Source organism: Corvus hawaiiensis, chromosome 9 (assembly GCF_020740725.1).
Source record: "Corvus hawaiiensis isolate bCorHaw1 chromosome 9, bCorHaw1.pri.cur, whole genome shotgun sequence".
In the NCBI taxonomy this organism is placed as follows: Eukaryota; Metazoa; Chordata; class Aves; order Passeriformes; family Corvidae; genus Corvus; species Corvus hawaiiensis.
In genome coordinates, this window is record NC_063221.1 from 31,765,922 (window position 1) to 31,786,592 (window position 20,671).

The window sequence follows — 20,671 nt, forward strand, 5'->3', positions numbered from 1 at the left end:
GCTTATTCCTCACAGAGCTTAACTATTCAAAAAATAAAGACTATATTATGAAATACTGTCTATTCATCCTTCCCATTCCACTGGTTCAGCTGAACTTCCTTTGGGAAGCCAAGGGTGTTTAGTGCCACTTGGTTTTCCTCCCTTTTTTCCTTCTTCCCTCTCCATGAGCGGCTGCTGTGGCTCTGTGCCCCTCCTGGCCTGGTGTTGGGGCTGCTCCCCAGGGTGTCAGTTCTGCCTCTCAAATGGTGCTTTGATTAGAAAGTAGTTACACATTTGCATAAATGAAGAGTCATATCTGGTGAATGTCAGGGTTTTATGGGTTTTGTGCTCATATTTTTCATTTTGGAAACTGCGCTGTGCTTGCTGTGGTGTAAACTCCTCGTGTTCTTTGCCTAAAAGGTGAATAGTTTGGACAATGGCCTGGAGTGACAGGAAAACGGGGAATGGCTTCACATGTAAAGAAAGTAGGTGTGGATTGGATATTGGGAAGGAATTCCTGGCTGGGAGGGTGGGCAGGCCCTGGCACAGGGTGCCCAGAGCAGCTGGGGCTGCCCCTGGATCCCTGGCAGTGCCCAAGGCCAGGCTGGACATTGGGGCTGGGAGCAGCCTGGGACAGTGGGAGGTGTCCCTGCCCATGGCAGGGGTGGCACTGGATGGGCTTTGATCCCCTTCCATCCCAAACCAGCCTGGCATTCTCTGATCCTCCTTAGATAATCTGTATGGATGTAGAACTGGGCAGGAGACTGGAGAGCTGAGGAAGGGGATTAGGAATTTTTATTTGTAAGAGAACAGGGAATTATTATTCTCTGCCACACAGAGGCTCTGTGTCTGCATCCAGCATAATTGGTGGAAGGAATTGCTTTAATGTCACATCCTAAAAATAAATAAACCCTCAAGACTAAAGTTTTGTTCTGTGTTTCTTGCTCACACTTAGATTCAAAACATGCACATAGGTCACTGAAATCTTCTCATGTGCTTTGCAAAACCACTTGGGGCTTGGTATTTTATGGTATTTTGTTGTTCTTCAACATGAAACTTGTTGAAAGACTTCTGGACCCTTGTTATTTTTATAATGCTTTGAGGGAGAAAATCTGAGGTGAAGTGTGGAGGCTGAGAGAAAAAACATTTCCTTGTTTGTAGTTACAATAAAAGACTCTTCAAAAGTTGTTCTAATTCCACAAACGGGGAGGCCCTTAGCAGAGAGGATTCTGTGCTGAGGCTGGAGAACATCGTGGGTCCTGGATGTCCATATCCAAGTGAATAAAGCACGGAGACACTGGAAATCCTGGAGACAAAATGGTAACGGCACTGGCAAAATAGAAACTTGGTGAGGTTAATTCAGACATGAAGGGAAACAACAGAACAGGAATGAAAATATTTGAGCAAGAAGATGTCAATAAACCCAGATAAAGTAATGGAATCATGGAATCACTGAGGTTGGAAAAACCCTTCAGGATTGAGCCCAGCCTGTGCCTGATGCCCACCTTGTTCCCAGCCCAGAGCACCGAGTGCCACGGCCAGGAATTCCTTGGACAGCTCCAGGGATGGGCACTCCAAACCTCCCTGGGCAGCCCCTGCCAAGGCCTGAGCACCCTTTCCATGGGGAAATTCCTGCTGCTGTCCACCCTGAGCCTCCCCTGGCCCAGACTGGGGCTGTTCCCTCTCCTCCTGTCCCTGTTCCCTGACTCCCACCTGGTTCCCCCCTCCTGTCAGGGAGTTGTGCAGAGCCAGATCAGCCTTAGGATGTCTCCAGGAAAGCTGATCTATGAAGAGAGACAGGAAGAACTGGAATTTATGTTTACACAAAGGGTGATCAGTATGAAATGATGACGTAGCACACGTCAAAGAACTCTGAAAGGAGGAATTGCCTGTCTTCTGTCTTCCTCAAGTCTGTGAAAAGGTAAGAGGATTAAACTCAAGGAAGATTTAGTTTAAGTGTTACGACAGGGGAAAAAAACCCTTCAAAAATAAATAAATATGCACTAGTGGCAGCTTTGGAGGGGATTTTTTTTTCCTGGTTTGCTGAACAGCATTGGCACATGGGGAAGTGAAAGAAAACTCTGTCAAATGTTTGACTCAAGATATTCTAAATAACAGGATTTTCTAGTTGCAGCTTTTGACAGCTTTTGCTTATGCTGTGAAAGTCTGGGATACAAAAGCTTCAGTGGCTTCCTAACCTCAGACATGAGTTGTATTTAGTCAGATTTCCCAAACTGCTATATTAGAATCAGGAAATATTTTAAAAATAGAATTTATCAATTAAGAGATGGTTATTTTAATAAGGAGTGAAATTGGCTGATGCTGCTTTGAGGAAATGGATCGTGAATTACAGAAAGTCAATAAATAAATTAAAGCAAATCAGTGGGTTTGCTCATGGGAGAAGTGTTTACACCACTCAAAAGATAGTTCCAGTCTGGTTACGTGAGAAGAGCTTGCAGTAGGGAAACAAAAATATTTGTCTTCATACCTCATGAAGCAGAGAAAGCGGGTTTGCATTTCTTTTGAAATAATATTGCTAAAAAGAAAAAACACTGTATAAAGCCCTCAGTTGGGCCTGGCTGGGACTTTCCAGACTCTGGTTTACTGTTCTAAATTTTGCTGCCTTTTACAGAAGGATCAGTGCAAGTGAGATTAAATGTGCATCTTTTCTAGCAGGGCTCAGTCCTTGCTTGAAATTCCTTGAAATAATTTTTGGGTGTTGTTTTTTAATTGCAAGTTCCTGTTAAATACGTGGTATTGCTTTTCATCTGTCAGCTCCTCAAACACTGAAGTGCAAAAGGGTCAAAAATGTGATTTAGTCCATTACTTGTGAAGTAAAAGGTGATTTATATCAACTGCTCTTAAATTAGAGCCAGCAGATAATGGATATGTGCATTATAGCACAATCAGGTCTTGAGATATTTGAATGAATTAACCTCAGTAAGAGGTGCCAGGCCAGGTTGGATGAGCCTTGGACAACCTGGTCTAGTGGAAAGCAGCAAGGGTGGAATGAGATGTGATTTAACTCTTCCAATGTTCTCCTACTGTGTCTGTAGGAATTTTAGTTTCCTGCTCCCTTGTTATCTGTCCTGCTCCTGGTCAACATTGGTGTCTTTATGACAAAGCGAGGAGATTCTGATCTAACGTGGGGAGCAGAGCCCGAGCCCCCGGCTGTCCCCTCCTGTCAGGGACTTGTGCAGAGCCACGAGGTCCCCCCTGAGCCTCCTTTGCTCCAGCCTGAGCCCCTTTCCCAGCTCCCTCAGGAATTCTCCTGGGGCTCCAGCCCCTTCCCAGCTCCCTCAGTCGCTCCTGGGGCTCCAGCCCCTTCCCCAGCTCCTTCCCCATTATCCCGTGTGAGGGTCCCGGTGCTCCAGCCCCTTCCCAGCTCCTTCCCCATTATCCCGTGTGAGGGTCCCGGTGCTCCAGCTCCTTCCCAGCTCCTTCCCCATTATCCCGTGTGAGGGTCCCGGTGCTCCAGCTCCTTCCCAGCTCCTTCCCCATTATCCCGTGTGAGGGGCCGGGGCGGGCGGGGCGCACGGCCGGGGCGGGGCGGCGGAAGGGTCGGGGCTGAGGGGAACCGGGGAAGCTGAGGGGAGTCAGGCTGGGGACGGAGGGATCGGGGCTGAAGGGAAGCGGGGCAGCAGAGGGGAGTCAGGCTGGGGACGGAGGGATCGGGGCTGAAGGGAAGCGGGGCAGCAGAGGGGAGCCGGGCTGAGGAAGGCTCCCGTCCGGGGCTCGCCATCGGAGCAACATGTGGCAGCGTCACTTCAAGCCGCCGTCACTTCAAGTCGGGACCCCGAGAGCAAAGAGAAGCAGGTCGGTGAATTTACTTTTTTTCCCTGCTTTTTTCCCCTCTCATTTCCTGAAACGTCCCCCCTAAGCACAGCCCGCAGCCGGCTCCACATCCCCTCGCAGATCCAGGCGATTTTAGTGTACCCGAATCAGCCCTTTCCCTCCTTACATTCCCTGAGATTCAGTGTCAGAAGGAAAAGGAAAATAAATCTCAGCGGATGTGGGCTGTGAGTCCCTGATGCTGCGGGAGCTGTGATAGAAGAGCACTTCGGAAAGTTAGTGAGTGGTACAGCACTTATAATAGAGTTTATAATGAACACGCTGAGAGCCCTTAACTTCTAAGTGTGCCTGTAACGTGGATATAACCTTTAAGTGCCAAGGAATCCCAGGAGCTCTGCACGTAAGGAAAGACAGATCCACAGCGTGAACGAGGAGTGGTTTCACTACAAACAAGAGAAATTCCACGATCTGGAGAAACTCTGAAGAGTTTGAGACGTTTTGCTGTCGAGTCTTGGGGAAGAGGCTCCACCAGCAGCTTTAGAGCTGGATTTGTAGCTGTGCTTCTGCCCAACTTGGGTTGCTTTTATGAAAGCTTTAATATTAGCAAGCAAAATTATTCAGTGTGGGTCATACTCGTTTCTGTTTTGTGCATACCACTTACTCAGAACTCTTTATTAAGAATGATTGCTAATATACTCAATGGCAAACATATGCAATGAAATTCCATACTCGGGAAGGTCTTGGCCGAACCAACAGGACTGGAAAGCCCCTAAAGAACAGGTCAGAAGATGCTGTGCATAGACATTATTACTAAAATATTTTTATGCTTTCTAGAGATTTTTAATATTTAAAACCAGCTGTAGTGCAGTGCTTGCAAGAGTCAGGGATGGTTTCTCTGGCTTTCCATGCCCAGTGCAGGTGTTTGTGGGCCCTGCTCATTTCAGGTTGTGCTGAACACGTTTTCCATGCTGATAAACCAGGGGATTTTATGATTTCTCACCTGACCTGTAAATAAAAATGATTTTATTTCGTTGCTCTCCTCCTTGCCTGTCATATCTGCTGTGTTTTGCTTTTAACCCCAACTCTACTTGCTGAGCTATTCTGTGATTCTGTTGGTATGGAGCAGAATATAGTATTTACATAAGAAATCAGAAAATTTCTTGTACACAGCAGTAGCAAAATCAGTGGTTCCAGAAAAATTCAAGGTATGTTTGTTAAAAAGGACCTCAATTCCTTCCTTGTGTATGGACACTTCCCCAGCCACAAATAAACCAATTTGTCCTGGCTGTGTTAATTTATTCTCTCCAGGACAGAGCTTACAAGTTTTAATAATTCTCTTTATTGAACTTCCCATTCCCTGTAAATGTTCTTGTAAAACTTGTATTCTTTCTTTCTTACACTGGAGTAAGGAATTCTGGCAAGTTCACTGTTCTCACTGGAAAAGATTTTGGGGAATCCTGTCTGCTCCAGTAGTGCATTTATCCTGCCCTGGGATTTATCTGTACATATCTCTTTTTTACCCAATTCTCCTGTAAAGTTTACACAAGGAAGGCTGAACTTTGAACAGAAAAGGGGCTAATTCTGGGATCATGCAGCTTACAGGGCTTTTTGGTCATGTACAGCACTGGTGTTGTTCAGGAATGTTGTTGGAGCCTGGATTGGAAAAACACCTCTATAAAAACCAGCCTAGGCTGATGTGACAGGGGAGATTCCAAGCTGGGCTGAAATGTGGTTCTGCCTTCTGCTCCAAATATTGTTAAATTAGGGCTGACATCAGAACATCTGATTGCTCTTTATGGTAATTTTTTATGGGAAAATCCCAGAATCATTAAGGTTGGAAAAGCCCTCCAAGACCATCGAGTCCAACCTTGTCCCCAGCCCAGAGCCCTGAGTGCCACCTCCAGCCCTTCCTGGGACACCTCCAGGGATGGGCACTCCAAACCTCCCTGAGCATCCCCTGCCAAGGCCTGAGCACCCTTTCCATGCAGAAATTCTCCCTTAATTTTTTTCACTTCCATCAGGAAATTAAAAAGCCTTTTTCTTCACTAAACTGCATATCATTATAATTTTCCTTCTGTATGGGGTTCTGGGGCTCTCTGGTTGTTTTCTTGTTGGTGTAAATGGGTATTTCATGGGAGAAACTCTAACACCCAGGACCTATGGATAACTTTAGACGTTTTGGAAATGGGTGTCCAGTTTTCTTGGAAGTGATCTCTGCCAGTTTCCTGCTGAGAAGTGATTGAAGTATGAACAGGGAATTTTTGTTGCACCTGTAAAAGAGGAATATGGGCTGTTTGTCATTAAACCCCTTATAGTGTGAATAATATACATTTATGTCAAATAAACCCTTTTAAAAGGTTTTTTCTTTTACTTCAGTCAGAAATCAGGGAAAATCTAAGTAACTTCAAATATAGGCTCTTGGAAATAATTCCTGCCTGTATCTTTGGGAAATGACAGACCTGATAGCTCCATAATTCCTCTGGCCCTCATGGTAGGAATAAACTAATGGAAGAGGAGCAGGTAAGATGGGCCACCTACCAGCTGTGCTGAGAGCCAAATTGTCCTCTGAAATAGGGGCTGGGAGAAGCTGAGATTCCCTCTTCAATTGCTGAAAATGGAGCTTAAAAAGCACCTGGTGGATGGGGAGAAAAGTGGATGGATTCATCCTGCAGAGCACAGTGCTGGAGAAATTCTGCTCCAGCTGAATTTGTGGGAGAGCAGGGGGAGACAAGGATCTGGAAATTGTAACTTCACTGGGCAGCTGGCTGCTGCTTCAGGTAGATATTGAATATATAAGTATATTTATTTTACAGGACATGCAGCCCCAAAGTGCAAGGCCAGTGCATTACATAACCTTGGCACTGCCTCTTTTGGCTCCGTGGATGTTCTCAAGGAAACTGTCCTCAGAAGTATTTAAGGAATGGAACACTTTGGAGGGGTTCCCTAACTCGAATTTCTTGCCCTGGCATTTGCTGTCTGACTTGAGCTGTGGATTTTACTCAGCACTCAGTTCTGCTTGACTACAACAGCAGCCAAACTCTCCTCTATGGATCTTTAAGTATAAAAATATATTTAGATTTTAACAGAATTTATGTAACTATTGGATGAAAATAAACAAAAGAAAAAAAAGTAACTGAAATGAAAGAGCAATAATGAAATGTTGCTGTGAAGTTTAGTGGAGTCTTCCCTGTTGAAATGGGTGAGTGATTTTGAGTGTGTTGCACTTGGAAAATTCTGATTTTTTTCTTCCTTTCCGGCCTGTTCTTCCTTTCCTGCTCTAGAGAGAAGTGTCTCTCCCCATCCCAGGGTGTTGGAATTAGATGATCTTTAAGTTCCCTTCCATCCCAAACCATTCTGGGATTCCATGATTCTGCTTACAAAGGTGTGAGCCTCAAATGAACTGAAGTGCCCTGAAATGAAATAAGAGACTGATAATTACAAGCTTTCCATTAATTTTCTACTTGTTTTTCAGGTCAGCTCTACAAAACAAGATGTGTGGGCAGATCATCCCAACCATGTTTGTGTTGATGGGTAAGTCACTAAAAAATATCCCAGAAACCAGTTTGGGATAACTTTTCAGATCAGGAAACATCAGTAAAAAGTATGTGGTGAGTCCAGGCACATCCAAACAAATGCCCTAGACAGAACTAGAAATTTGTGGGGAATTTGTTTTGTTGCCCTAAATTGTAAGGAAAAATACTATTTCCACCAGAAGTGCAGTTTTTTAGCTGAGTGCAGCCAGGTTTGAGCTCTGCTCCTGGGGGGTGCTGCCATTCCTGCTTCCATGGGCACAGGGCTGCCAAAGGGTGCTCAGCTCACTCCAAATGCTGGATTAATAAACTGCTTTCCTGATTGGGAAATGCCTCGGACAATATTGGCATCTGCTGTGCAGGGACAGCTGGTATTTGCCTTTCTTTTTTCTTTTTTTTTTTTATTCTAATAAGAACTATTTAAATACTTCTGATGATGATGCGTAGGGAGAAAGCAGACCCTGTAATCCAGTGAAGTTATTTTGAAAATTTGTGTCATCTTTACAAAATATAAATGAAAAAGATGAAGAAATCATTAGATATAGGCACCTTTTTATATACATACACACCTTTTTATCTTGCTATCTGTACTCTTTTATCCACTCAGTATCAAATATTGCATCGTTGACATTCTTTTAAATACCCTTTGTGATCTAAACAGATTGAGTAGCTTTAATTGGAAAACCTGGATGCTCCAGGGAGGTTTCCTGGGATTCAGAGCAGTTTGTCACCATCTGATGGCCCTGTTAGCCCAGCCACACTGCTGCTCTGGGGACAGAACTACAAGTCATGGCTTCCTCTGGGTCATTTTAACTTTATTTTGTCCATTTCTGAAGAAGGGAGCTGAGCACATTTTTGACTTTATAAGATTTAATTAATCCCTGGAGATGATCTGTGATACATGAGGGGGAAGTTCCTGAGAAAAAGAGAGGCGCTGGGGACAGTGTTGCTTCTCTGTCCTGCTCCATGGCACTTGTTTGTCCCTTTTTTGATCGTGGATTATGGCCTGAGAGTCTGTTTGCTCCACTGCCTCCTGCAGGAGGCCTAATGAAGCCGGGATTCACAGAGGCACAAACTCTGTTCCGTGGGAGGGGAGGGAAGAGCAGAGCCCCGCAGGAGTCTGGCAGCACGAAATCCGTGTGGAGAGAGAGCAGAACGCTCTGCAGAATAACACACTGCATCTCCTGTTTTTAACAGCTTTTTTAAAGCTCTCAGCGCATATTTGAGTATTATTTAGCTCATGCTCTGTGCTATTAATCAAACAGTGCTAGAAATATTCTGGTGTATCTTATTTTGGCTATTGCAAGGCATAGAGCATCAGTTAATTTCTATTTAATGAACTGCTTAAAATTTCTGCCCTTCCTGAGCAAAGAGCTGAATGCAAAGTGCACAAATGGCCCCGTGCCTTGCTGCAAGTAGAGCTTTAATCTTTGAATTCACAGAGTGTTTTACAGGAAGTTGTTTCCTGCTCATCCTTCTCTGAGCCATTGCGAGCACAGGTCAAGCTATGACTTATCAACAAATGTGCTCAGAGTGGTTTTATTTGGAAGGATCCAAGTCTGATGGGAAAAATGATCATTTTCCTGCCTCTCATTTCCCAGATAATGCCCTGGGGCTGTGCAGTTGCACCCACAGTGATATTGTCCTTTTTTATTTAAGAGTTACAGTGGGGACTGTGTTTTATATTTAAAACAGGATTATTTTTTTTATTGAAATGGAGCTGTTTTAAAAGAGCTGGAGGGAATCTGTTCCAGCACTGCATGGGAAGATGAGGCTCATACCCAGTTTAGGATTCCCCTCAGTTCAGGATTTTTAGTTAATAAAAGGCAATTTCTGCCAAAGAGATGCTTCACCTACAATTTTGGCCTTGACCTATTTCAAGAAATTGAGAAAACAAAAGTTTGGGTGCAGTGAGGTTGGGGTAAAAGGCTGGAATCTGTCACCTGTAACACCAGTCAGAGGGGATGTTTTTAGTAATTTTGTCTTTACCTAGAGGGGATGTTTTTATTAATTTTGTCTTTACCTCAGGGAACAACCCATGGAAACCACCTGATTTTTACCTAATGAATGCATTTCTCTATGACATCAGCCACTCCCTTTGTACTGTTTAATAATATGAACTTTCATTTCCAATGCTTTTCCCTTTATATTTGCAGACTTCCTTCAGATGGCAGCTGCCCATTGCATGGTCCATCCAGTTCCTCCCAGGAACTTCACACTGCCCTGTGTGCTGCTGAATGAGACCTTTCTGAGCCCTTTCTCAGCTGGGAGCTGGTCTGGTCTGAGGAGAGAACTTGGAACACCCAAAACCAAGTCTTTAATGAATGAAGAAAGTTTTCTGTGTTGCCTTTGGAGTGCCAGCAACATTGGCTGTTCTTTGTACAGAGCAAGCATGCAGGCAAGGAAGTTTATTCCTTCAGAAATAAATATCTCTGCTCCTCAGCAAATAGGTGGGTTTAGCACTCAAGGGCACAAGAAGTTAATTCTTAAAATATTTAGGTTTTTTTGTTGTTTGGGAGGAGAGGGGTGGGTTGGATTAATGGGGATTCACTTCTATCTCGGGCAGGCAAGGCAGTGTGGTAAAATCCTTCCTCAGCGTGGTAAAATCCTTCCTCAGAATGTAGTGGAAGATGGAGGGAATTGTACAGCAGAGTTTCAAGAGGGGAAGAAAAAGTTGGCTGTCTTTCCAGGGGAATTGTAATTAAAATGTAGAGCACTGCATAAGAGGACATAAAGCCAGATCTTCAAAGGAGTTTAGACACTGTGAGGAATATTTTAAATATTTTTGGTGGATATGGGCTTTAAACTCCATCAGAAGGCAGGGGAGATGGAGAGCAAATGGCATCATTTCTACATGAATTATGGTGCTTTAAATAATAAATATGCAGTAAATATCTGTACATGGATTAGGATCTTTTTTCCCGAGGTTTTTTCCCTCTTCCTGTCTGAGGAACACGGAGCTGGCATCCTGCTGCCAGGAATCTCATTGACCTCAGTAGATAGAATTTCATTTCACACATCCCCAGTACAGCCACACTGAGGCTGTGCCACTTCCCAGGACACAACGACCACCATCAGTTTCATTTTTCTTCACCCTGCAGCCTTGTCCCTAAATCCAGGTTAAAAATATTCCTTCTTTAATCATGACAGTGCAGGACCACATGGATTGCAAGCCTTGGAAGTGTTTAAGGTGCCCAACTCGGATTATTCATAAATATTTTCCCATTTGTGCTGCAGCCTCACCTTCATCAATATCTGTTCCTTGTCCTCTCTTTGTGAGTGAGTTCTATCCTGTTGTTTTATTTTGTTTTAATACAGCTCAGAAATGTGTAATCCCTTTCTTTTGCCCAGATTGGAGCTGGAACGTGGAATGTAGGATTAGAGGCAAGCTGGACCTGTTAGTTTGTAACCTGCAGCTTTTGAAGCTGGACCTGAGAGATGACCTGAAGGTTAATCTTCTATACTCTGAGTAAGTACAGGCTCTGTTAAATTTGCCTGGAAATCTGAAAGCATTTTCTAAAGCAGCAGCATTTCAGCTTCCAGCATGGTGGGAGCTTTAGCTTCGCAGATTTTACTTTGTCCTGTCTAAAAGTAATCCTGGACCATATGGAAAGTTTGTGTATCTTTGAATGAAAAAGGTTGGAATGGAGAGTCCCCCTTCTCTGCCCTTCCCATGTTTCTTAAAATGTTTTCATGAAATCAGCATTGACTTCTTAAAGTATCTTTGTTGTTAGAATTTCTTAATTTTAAAGTCTTGGGTCTGCTTTTTATTTGCTTTTGACCATAATATTGTCTCTCTTGAAGTAAGTGTGGTACTTCAGCGTAATCCAATGGCAAATGCTGCTCTCATCTCATTGTCACTGTGGTGAATATTCCCTGGAATGCTGAGAGATGGAATCATCCTGGCTGTGGGGTGGGCAGGTCTTGTGTACATTGCTTATCAAAAGATCTGTTTGATTGCATGAAGCCACTCTGTTTCTTTCTGAATTGATTTCTGATTTTTTGATAGATTTGAGGGGTTGGTATAAGACTTCATTTCCTTGGCAAACAGGAGAAGCTGAAATAGTTGAATTAGCTGAATTTATAGGGGAGGACTTCCTAACCAGCCAGATACCATTTGGCACAAATCATCCCTGTAGTCAGGGTAGAAACCAAATGTATTATCCAGGAATAAATATGCTTGTTTAGCTGACATAATATTTTAATCCTATTTTGGTGAAGTGGGTTCCCATTTCCAGTGTTCCTCATGACTTTGATTCCCAAAATACCATTCCATGGGTGTTTGTGGGGGAAGCAGCTCTGGCTTTGCTCTGCTCCATCCAGGCTCAGCTGCAATAGGAAAAGCTTTGCCAGTGGTCCCAGTGCAGTAATCTCTATATTGAATTTTTTTGGGGATGCCAGCAGATTGGAGCCCCAGCTGGGATGAAGAGGTCCTTTGTGTTAGGAAGGGAATTCAGTAAGTGCCGTGCAATTTAGGAGAGCAGGCCCTATGGACTCGCCAGAGTCTCTGTTTGATTCCTCTTTGCTGCAAAGATGAGAAACAAAGCAAAACCTTGGAGCACTCATTTCCCTCCCCAGATCCCACATTGCTATTTTCCTTTTAGGGTCCCTGTGTTCTGGGGGAAGAGCAGGCACAAGCATTTCAGACTTTGGGAAGGTGACAGCTTTCCCTGTTGGCTCTCTGATACCTTAACATTTTATTCCCGAGCCAAAATACCTTGAAAACATTCCCAGTTTTAAAAATATGCATTCCTGGCATGTGTTTCTCCCTGGGAGTCTGGAGATCCAGCCAGGATTCTCACATACAGGGCAATGCACAAAAATAATGATCCAGAGGAACCTACAACACAAAACCTTGGGTCTCTCACAGCTTTTGTTTTTTTCAGCATTAGAGAAGTAACCTCTGATTTACCACATCTACAGTTTTCCTGCTTGGAAATGGTATCAGGGATGGGAATGTTTTGTTCTGCCCATGGCAGGGCTGTGTGAGAGGCTTAAGTAAGGGAGATGATGGGGCTTTGGGGGAGAAAAGGTTATTCCAAAGCTTCGTTTGGCAAGTTGGGTTAATTGTCTACCAAAGATCTTCCCAGCTGTGTGATTCCAGGAATGCTCTAAAGCCCATGGTTAATTCCAGGAGCTGGAACCTTGGGGAGTGCTCCCAGTTTAATTTTGAGCACTGATTATCATTTGCCCTTTGAGCTCATGAGGCTGCACTCGTATTTTGACTTACTTGAAGTACCTGTGAGGCTCTCCTTCAGTTCTGGGACTAAATTTCCGTGTTTTTTAAGGAAAAATCATGCAATTTGCCTCAAGTGCATCAGTTGTACATTGAGCCTCTTCAGCCAGAGAAAACCAACCTTTCATTAGAGATTTATGAGCTCAGCAGCCCTCAGATCTGCTGCAGTTTAATGGGGCAGCTTCTTCAAATGAGTATTTTTCTGGAGCTACCATCTATCAAAAACACTGGAAAATGTTTATGGAAAGTCCTGGAACCCCCAGACAGCTTTTCTCCATCCATTCCTAATAAAGGCAGTGCTTGAAAAGGAATAATGACAGGAATAATGACAGCAGGGTTCCAATGGTGACCCTATTTCAGAACCACCTGCTTGGGATGGACCTTCCCTGAAATGAGAGCAAGCGTAGAAATTTATGTAATTCTTCCTAAAATAAGTTTTACTTTTTCTTTTCAATTGCAAGAACAGGATTGAAATCCAGTCAGGACATTTTGCAGCATCTATTTGAAAGTCTCCAAGTTCACCATGGGGCCACAGATGCAATTAGCAGGAGAAGCGTCACCTTCTGAAGAGGGTTGAATATAAATATAAAACATTTAGGACTTCCTAAATGTTTTTTTCTCCGAGGTTTTCCAAGGTGTTGGCTAAAAGAACTCTCTGTGACAGGGTTTGGAGTGGAGGAGCCACTGACCTCCTCAGCTTGTGAGGGCTAATAAGTCAGAAGAGGAGCTCTTTAGCACTTCTCTCCCTTTACACTGGTTTTTTTTGGTGCAGACAATCTCATTTTGATGGTTAAAAATTGAAATATTAGGAATGATGAGGGGCTGGGGTGGTGGTAACCACTTTCCAGTTAGATCAGATCAAAGACATGGTTTGAAGAAAAAATACATGTTTTATGGACTGATTGTGGCTTTTGGAGACCAATAAAATCTTGTGAGCAACAGGAGAAGGCAGGGAAGCTTCAAAGAAAATTCTGCGAAGTCTTTGAAAGGAAATTCAGGAAAAACCAGTGGAGCCACATGTAGAAAAACAAAATGATTCCAAGTAACTGAAAAGCTCTGTGTCTGCCAGATACCATCAGCATAATTCCTGTGTCCCAAAGTCTGGGAGTCCTGGAGAGAATTATTTTAGGAATGTCAGGATTGACTGTCTGGAGCATTAATGAACGTAAACCATACCCCGAAACAGACCTGCTTGGGGTTGTTCCTGCAGAGCACAGGGCTGGGAGGGCAGTGCTGCTGAAATTCCATGATTTTCCAGCCTCAGGGTATCCCAACCCCAAGGTGGATGCACAAAGCTCAGTGAGGGATGAGGGGAGTGGTGCTGGGATGATCCAGGAGTGGTTTCCCTGCAGTCCCAGCCTGTGCTTTGCATGAGCTCTTCCCATCCTCCATAAATCCTCAGTTTTTGACCTTTTCCTCTCTAAGTAGGGCAGGATATGGAAATGGGATTGGTGAATCATGCCCAGTTCCCTGTGCTCTGCACTCAGATAAATGGACCAGATAACAAATGGACTAAACCCAAAAAATAAAGCACCAAATCTTGTCCTTCCCTCTCCTCCAGTGCAGAGATCTCTGCCCTCCCTGAATCCGAGGGTTCCAGTAAGTCATGCCGGCTATAAAACCGTTTGAAAAATGAACCAGAAAAAGGCTCTGATTCTATGAATTTCCATTTCTTTCTCTGAATTAGTAAAACAAAACCCTTACTGGACAGAAATAACTCCAAAATCACTTCAGAACAATTCAAAACAGGAGCTTTTTTTTTTGGGTGAGGATGAAAAAGTCAAAAGCAGGAAAGAATCCGAGGTGATTGAACTGTCAGGATTTGTCTTGGCTTTGCTGCTGTGAGAAATTTGGCCACAAATTATTTGCACTATTGAATTCCCAGCCTTAGGGAGGCCTTTGTCACTGGATACCTGCAGAACTCCATCAGTGTGGATCTCTGGAAGAGCCTGAAGAGTAGAGGTGGCAATGAAGAATCCTTTGGGAACTGCTGGTTCCAAAGATTTAGATGGGAGATTGAGAAGGAATTGTTCCCTGTGAGAGGGGGGAGATCCTGGCACAGGGTGCCCAGAGAAGCTGTGGCTGCCCCTGGATCCCTGGCAGTGCCCAAGGATGGAGCTTGGAGCAGCCTGGGATAGTGGAAGGTGTCCTTGTCCCTGGCACGGGATTGGGGTGGGATGAGATTTAAGGTCCCTCCCATCCCAACCCATTCCATGATTATAATATTCCCTGTAAAGATTAACTGTAGCAGGAGCTGGAAGGAACATTAAATTGTTTTGATATTATTTCAGTGCCTCAGGAATGGGAAGTAGAAATTCATCTCTTTTGGGATGGCAGGGAGCTGCCATGGGAAGGTAAAACAACATTGTGTGCCTAGAAAAGATCTGGGAATACTTTAAGGGAATTGTGTTCATTACTTGGAAACCATTTAAAAAGGGAGAAGCAGCAAAGTTAAAGCAATAGGTTACAATTACTACTTTTTTACCTTAATTGATTTTATTTTCTGATCAATAAACCATATCCAGATGGACAAGCCTATTGAGATAGAGAAGAAAAGATTTCATTGTTTTGTTCCCTGGTTTGCTTTGTCCCCCTGTAGATCAGAGCTGTCCCAGGGAGCTGCATCCACGAGCTCTCTGCAGGGGACAGTGAGGGTGGCTCGGTGTGACTGCAGGGAGCAGGACACCTGTGAGTGCCCGGTGGCCTCCCCGAGCCTCAACCACACCTACCTCCTGTGGCTGGAGATGGTGGCTGGTGGCACAGCCCTGGGGTCCCCTCCGATGTCACTGCAGCCCACGGACATAGGTAAGCAGCCTTTAACCCCGTGTCCATGGAAAACAGCAGCAGCACGGCTCTGCTGGGAAAGGGGGCACAGACAGGACAGGAAAAGCTCCCTAATCCCTGTCTGGGCTCCAGTGCAAACCACACTGAGCAGGGCCCAGGCAGGCAATAAATTGGTTAGTTGTAGTTTTTTCCATTCTAATCAGGAGCTCTCTGTGCCCAGGACTGGGCCAGTGGTGGAGCTTTTCTGGCCATGTTGCTGAGGACTTAAATTTAAAAAGCTGTTCCAAAAGTTGCTTAGCAAATGCTCCCACCCATTTTCCCGAGCAGCTCTCTGATCCTGATGTTTTCTTCCTCACCCATGCAACCCCAGCGTTTTCCAAGCTGGGAAATATTCCTCTGTGTTTGATCAAGCTCAAACTCTCCTGACATGATGAATTTAATATGTGTTGCTATCCAACATGCCCAGTTATTGCAGATTTGGGCAGATTTCATAAAGGTGGGAGCTGTCAGCTGCAGGTGAAAAAAATTAAAGTTTTATGAACATCTTATTAACTTAAAAACTTGGGAATTTTATGAACTTCCTCCTAACTGATGCGCTCTGCAGACAGAACCAGTTAAAAGTCTCTGGGTGGGCTTGTTTGGAAGATGAGAGGTGGCATTTTTCATCCTGCTGGTTTGAGATGATGCTACAGGAAGAAATTAAAAATTCAGGCTGGAGTCTGCCAGTATTTAAAAATGACATAATGAGTTTGCTCTGCTTAGGGAAGTATGTTTTAGAAATGCATAATATTCATATATGTTCTGCCAAGATTTAGCTCAATTAAAACTATTTTGAATGTAAAACTCTGAATGCTTGTGTCATGTGGATTTTATTTGCTTATAGTGGAGCAGGTGGCATCACAACCATCATTATCTGTGTTCAGGAAGTGGGATCTGAATCAGGGAATTGTGATGGAAAAGCCACTGACTTTGTTTGCCTCCTCCCCAATCACTCCCTGCTGGCTTTCATTAAGTTAATTGCTTTGAGATGGTTTAGAAGTAGAAATTAAATAAAATTTGACTTAGTGTGGTGGATTTACAGTGAAAATAATAAGATATTTTTGGTGTAACTGAGTGAGATTCCAGTAATACCACTTGGAGAGCTGGACACCAGTGCAGATGGAATTTGAAGGGAACATTTGCCCACTGCCCAAGATTTTTGGGGATGTTTTCCCTTCAGCTTTTGCACGTGGTGTTCACCCTGCAGTGGTTTGGAGCGGGATTTTACTCTTCCATGGGAGAAACTTGGCCGTGAATGAGGACAAGGCCAGCCAAGGTCTCAGTAACAGGTAAAAGTAGGGCCTTGATTCCTTGTGGTTGTCCAAGGAGTGTAATGCTAAGGATTGCCCATCCATTCCCCACTCCAGAGTTCCCTTCATCCTGATGGGACTATCCAAACTCCCCCTTTTTACTTTGTCCTAATGCAGCTCTCCTGGAGACATCCTTTCAGAGCCATAATCCCTGTGGAAGGATGGGAATATTTAGAAAATCCTTGTGTGCCGTCTGAGGCCATTTTAAGGAGCAAATTAATTTTCGCAGCACTCCCATCCCTCACTTCCCCATTCCCTCTTTTCAGCAAGGCAGGTAAACCAGGGAAGAGTTGTGGCCTGAGGGAAGAAATTCCTGCAGATTTAAGGGAAGTGGGAGGTCAAACAGCATTTCTTGGTAACTGCACCAGTGCCTGGGTGACTTTTGCAGGGGTATTACACATCACTGCCACGCAGCAGAGCAGCTCTTGAGAACGGAGTTCAGGAGAACTGAGTTCAGTTCTGAGGGAGAGTTGTGACTCAGTAAAACCCAGCAGTCCTGGGTGAAGCTGGGGCTAAATTGCCAATGAATTTGTGTGCAGTGAAGCCTGAGGCCCCTGTGAACCTGCAGCTGGAGCTGGCTGAGAGGGGCCAGGTGAAGCTCTGCTGGTCCAGCCCCGTGCTGCTGCCATTCCCTCTGCAGCACCAAGTGAGGATCTCTGCTCCCCCGGGACACGGGGAGTGCCAGGTGAGGCAGCGCCGGTGCTCGGCTTTCCAGGGTGGGGGGCTCTCCCAAATCCCGGGGTTCCCACCACCCTCCTTGGCCTTGGGTTGAGAGTATGGCTGCTCTGGTGGAGCTGGGCTTAGCACGCTGCTTTCTCCTGAGCTGGAAAAGCTGGGAAGCTGGACTGGGCATCTGTAAACACTGAGAGAAGCCCCATCTCCTGCTGGGTCTTACAAACAAACTCGCATTTTTCTCTTTGGATGAAATCCTGGATTCTGTGACGTCTAAACCCATTTTCTTTCTGCACTCTGTATGTTCTGTAACACATCTATGTTTAATATTTATAAGTTTTGTATAAATAGGGTTCTTTTCTGTTCTACCATGCAAGTGGCTCTGGAATAACAAGCAGCTGTTAATTAGCAATCCATAATGATACAACTTGTTTTCCACAGTTATGCAACTTCTACCACTCTCAGATTGACAGTAAATTTAAAGGAGAAAGCTTTTTAATCCAACTTGCTACCTAAAAACCTAGAAAATCCTTGTGTAGAATATGAGGACATTATCTCCTGTCTCTTAAGGAGTAAATCGATTTACTCAGCACTCCCAAAAACTGAGTTTAAAGAGAAGGCATGAGGAGAATTCTGACTTCATAGATTATTTGTTTTGCTTCCCTCTGTCTCTTTTCCTGTTTCATTTTACAACAATAATGGATTTTGATAATCCAACAGATGCTTCAGGTTGCTCTGGAAACCTCAGTGGCCATAGACAGTGCCCTACTTGACTCTCCATCCTCAGTGCAAGTGAGGAGCAGGAATCTCCGTGGTCCAGGGTTCTGGAGTGACTGGAGCACACCCTACAACCCCACTTTGGGAGGTAGGACACCTGCAGGCTTTTGGAATAAAACTGATTTCCCAGTTTGTTTAGTGGATTTGGTATTGGAGAACATGAGTTGGGATGAAAAATCCTGTGGGAGCTTTTCCCCTTCTGCCCTCTGTGGCTGGCTTTGCCTGAGGCTCAGCTCCTCCCCTGTGCCAGGCTGGCGTTAGGGGTTCTGGAGAACACACCTCCGTGGCTGTCACTCCCTCACCAGCCCCTGTTCAGACCCAGAAACAGCTCTTTGCCTCAGAGCTTTTCCATTTCCAATTTCAGTTGGCAGCACTGAACCTCCCCTCAATTCAAGATTTTTCTCCTAATGCTTTCTCTCACCTCTGGTTTTGGTTTTGTAGCTGAACTAAAGGCCCAGAGCAAAATGAAATGTACTTTTTATATAGTCCAGCTTGGTTTGCAATGCTGAGCCCTGTGCAAAACTGACTTTCTGATTATTTTGTATTTTTCCACACTCTGCTTAAATATTCCCCACCTGGGAATATTTTGGTCTGTGCTGTCACAGGAATTCTCTGAACTCTGTGCTTTTCCTGGGCCTTTACATGGGCACCTGTGCTCTGTGTTAAACTTTTGTGTTGTGGGCTTAAACCAAGTTCCAAGGAAAGAACTAAACCTTGGAAAAAGAGCTTTTTTTCTAATAAAACCTTCAACAACAGATCCTAAATCTGTTTTGCTGCCTGAGAAAGGGAAATTTGGGGGAAATCCTAAAAATCTCTGCCTGGTTCCTCAGTATGGGAAGCAAACCTCACCTTTAAAGGATTTTCAGGCTGGCTTTGGGTGATCTTTGCAAACAGCTCCGTTCCAGCTCCACCTGTAGCTTCCCTGAATCCCTGAGTGATGGGGGCTGAGCTCACACATCTTTAAATCCTTGGAAAATTCAGTGTCTTTAAGCCTGGATTGTACTACTGCTACAATTTGGTGTTAATTGCAGTGTAAAACCAGGTTTTGAGACTTTAATCTCCTGCTGACTTCAGGAGGAGGAGGAGGAACAGCAACTCCTGAAAAGATTGATTAATTTTATTATGTTCCCCTTGTGCTGCTGTGTATTGCTTGCACTGCACCCTCCAGTGATTTTCTGCTCATTTAATTCAGATTTGCCTGGGGATATTAAAGATTATTTGAATCAGAGTTTAGAAACTTCAGGTGTGCAGGGAGACAGTACAAGGCTCATTTCTGCTCTTGTTCATAGTGATTAAGAAGTAGGAGAGTTAGAAATAAAACTGGATGATGATAACAATAATAATAATGATATTTTTCTATTGACAAATATGTTTATGGTTTTTTGGTTCAATTTTGAGTCTCAGTGGATCTTTTTCACCTTTTTTTCCTTTTGTGTAGCCTGGGGATATTGAAGATTATTTTAATCAGAGTTTAGAAACTTCAGTTGTGGAGGGAGACAGTCCAAGGCTCATTTCTGCACCTGTAGTTGTTCACAGGGATTAAGAAGTAGGAAAGCTAGAAATACAACTAGACTAATAATAATAATAATTAATAATAATAATAATTTATTGACAAATGCTCTATGTTTTTTGCTTCAGTTTCAAATCTCAATGGATTCCTTCCCCTTTTTCCCCCTTCTTGTGCAGCTCAAGTCCTGTACTTCCCTCCCAAGACCCTGACCAGTGCTGGCTCCAACATTTCATTTCTGTGCATCTATAAAAACAAAAGCAAGCCTGTAGAGGCCCAGGAGGTGGTTTGGTGGCTGAATTTAGCAGAAGAAATCCCAGCCAGCCAATATTCTCTTGTGAACAATCGTGTAAGCAAAGTTACTCTTTTCAACTTGAAAGCAACCAAACCTAGAGGAAGTTTCTTCTATAACGCTTTGTACTGTTGTCACCAAAGTAGGGAATGTCACCATAGATACGCTGAATTATATGTAGTAGGTAAGATTCCAGAGGATTTTCCATTCTCCTTTTGGGGCATTTTCCTAGTGAGGATGGAATATTTCCATTGAAACTCCATTTATTATTGCCTTTGGGGTTTTTTTTGTAGCAACCATTGTGTCTCATTAATTAAGCTTTTAATGTCTTTTAATTAGACATGGATTTTAATATCTCCTGTGAGACTGATGGATACTTAACTAAAATGACTTGCAGATGGTCTGCAAACCCAACCACCTTGCTCCTGGGGAGTTTGCAGTTAAGATATTACAGGTATGGATGGATTTTAATTCTCTTTTTATGCTTGGAAAGCATTCCTCAAAATATTACTGCATCAAAGAATTCTGGATAAATGTACTTATAAAATGAACAGATTCTTTAAGGAGGATTTATTCTGTGTGCAGGAAGGGAACCAGAGATACCTGAGTATGTAACAGATCATATTTATAAGGTTTTTCAGCATTTTGCAAACAGTTTGGGAGGCAGTTCTCTTCAAGCAGTTTGCTTGCAGCAGTTACAAAAATTATTCCAGTTGCTCTTATCTCCAAGTTGTAAGGAAATAAGGGAAAAGC

General features: G+C 43.8%; 1 protein-coding gene across 4 annotated transcripts in view; it reads left to right on the plus strand.

Annotated features, from left to right (window-relative positions):
• The first annotated feature begins 3,657 nt into the window (after nucleotides 1–3,657).
• The window catches only part of LEPR (leptin receptor), a 29,388-nt gene continuing 12,374 nt past the window's right edge, over nucleotides 3,658–20,671 (plus strand). For 2 of the 4 annotated variants that reach the window (XR_007205472.1, XM_048313389.1), the window contains exons 1-9: nucleotides 3,658–3,795; nucleotides 7,244–7,302; nucleotides 9,458–9,751; nucleotides 10,653–10,770; nucleotides 15,137–15,342; nucleotides 17,210–17,355; nucleotides 18,063–18,207; nucleotides 19,806–20,102; nucleotides 20,258–20,372. Coding sequence is in view for 3 of the 4 variants with exons in the window: in XM_048313389.1 (XP_048169346.1) it covers nucleotides 3,731–3,795; nucleotides 7,244–7,302; nucleotides 9,458–9,751; nucleotides 10,653–10,770; nucleotides 15,137–15,342; nucleotides 17,210–17,355; nucleotides 18,063–18,207; nucleotides 19,806–20,102; nucleotides 20,258–20,372 (1,445 nt within the window). In the remaining variant the exon portion in view is untranslated. Of the gene's footprint in view, nucleotides 3,796–7,130; nucleotides 7,154–7,243; nucleotides 7,303–9,457; nucleotides 9,752–10,652; nucleotides 10,771–15,136; nucleotides 15,343–17,209; nucleotides 17,356–18,062; nucleotides 18,208–19,805; nucleotides 20,103–20,257; nucleotides 20,373–20,671 lie in introns of those variants that run through there. The other 2 variants (XM_048313390.1, XM_048313391.1) reach the window with 2 other exon arrangements.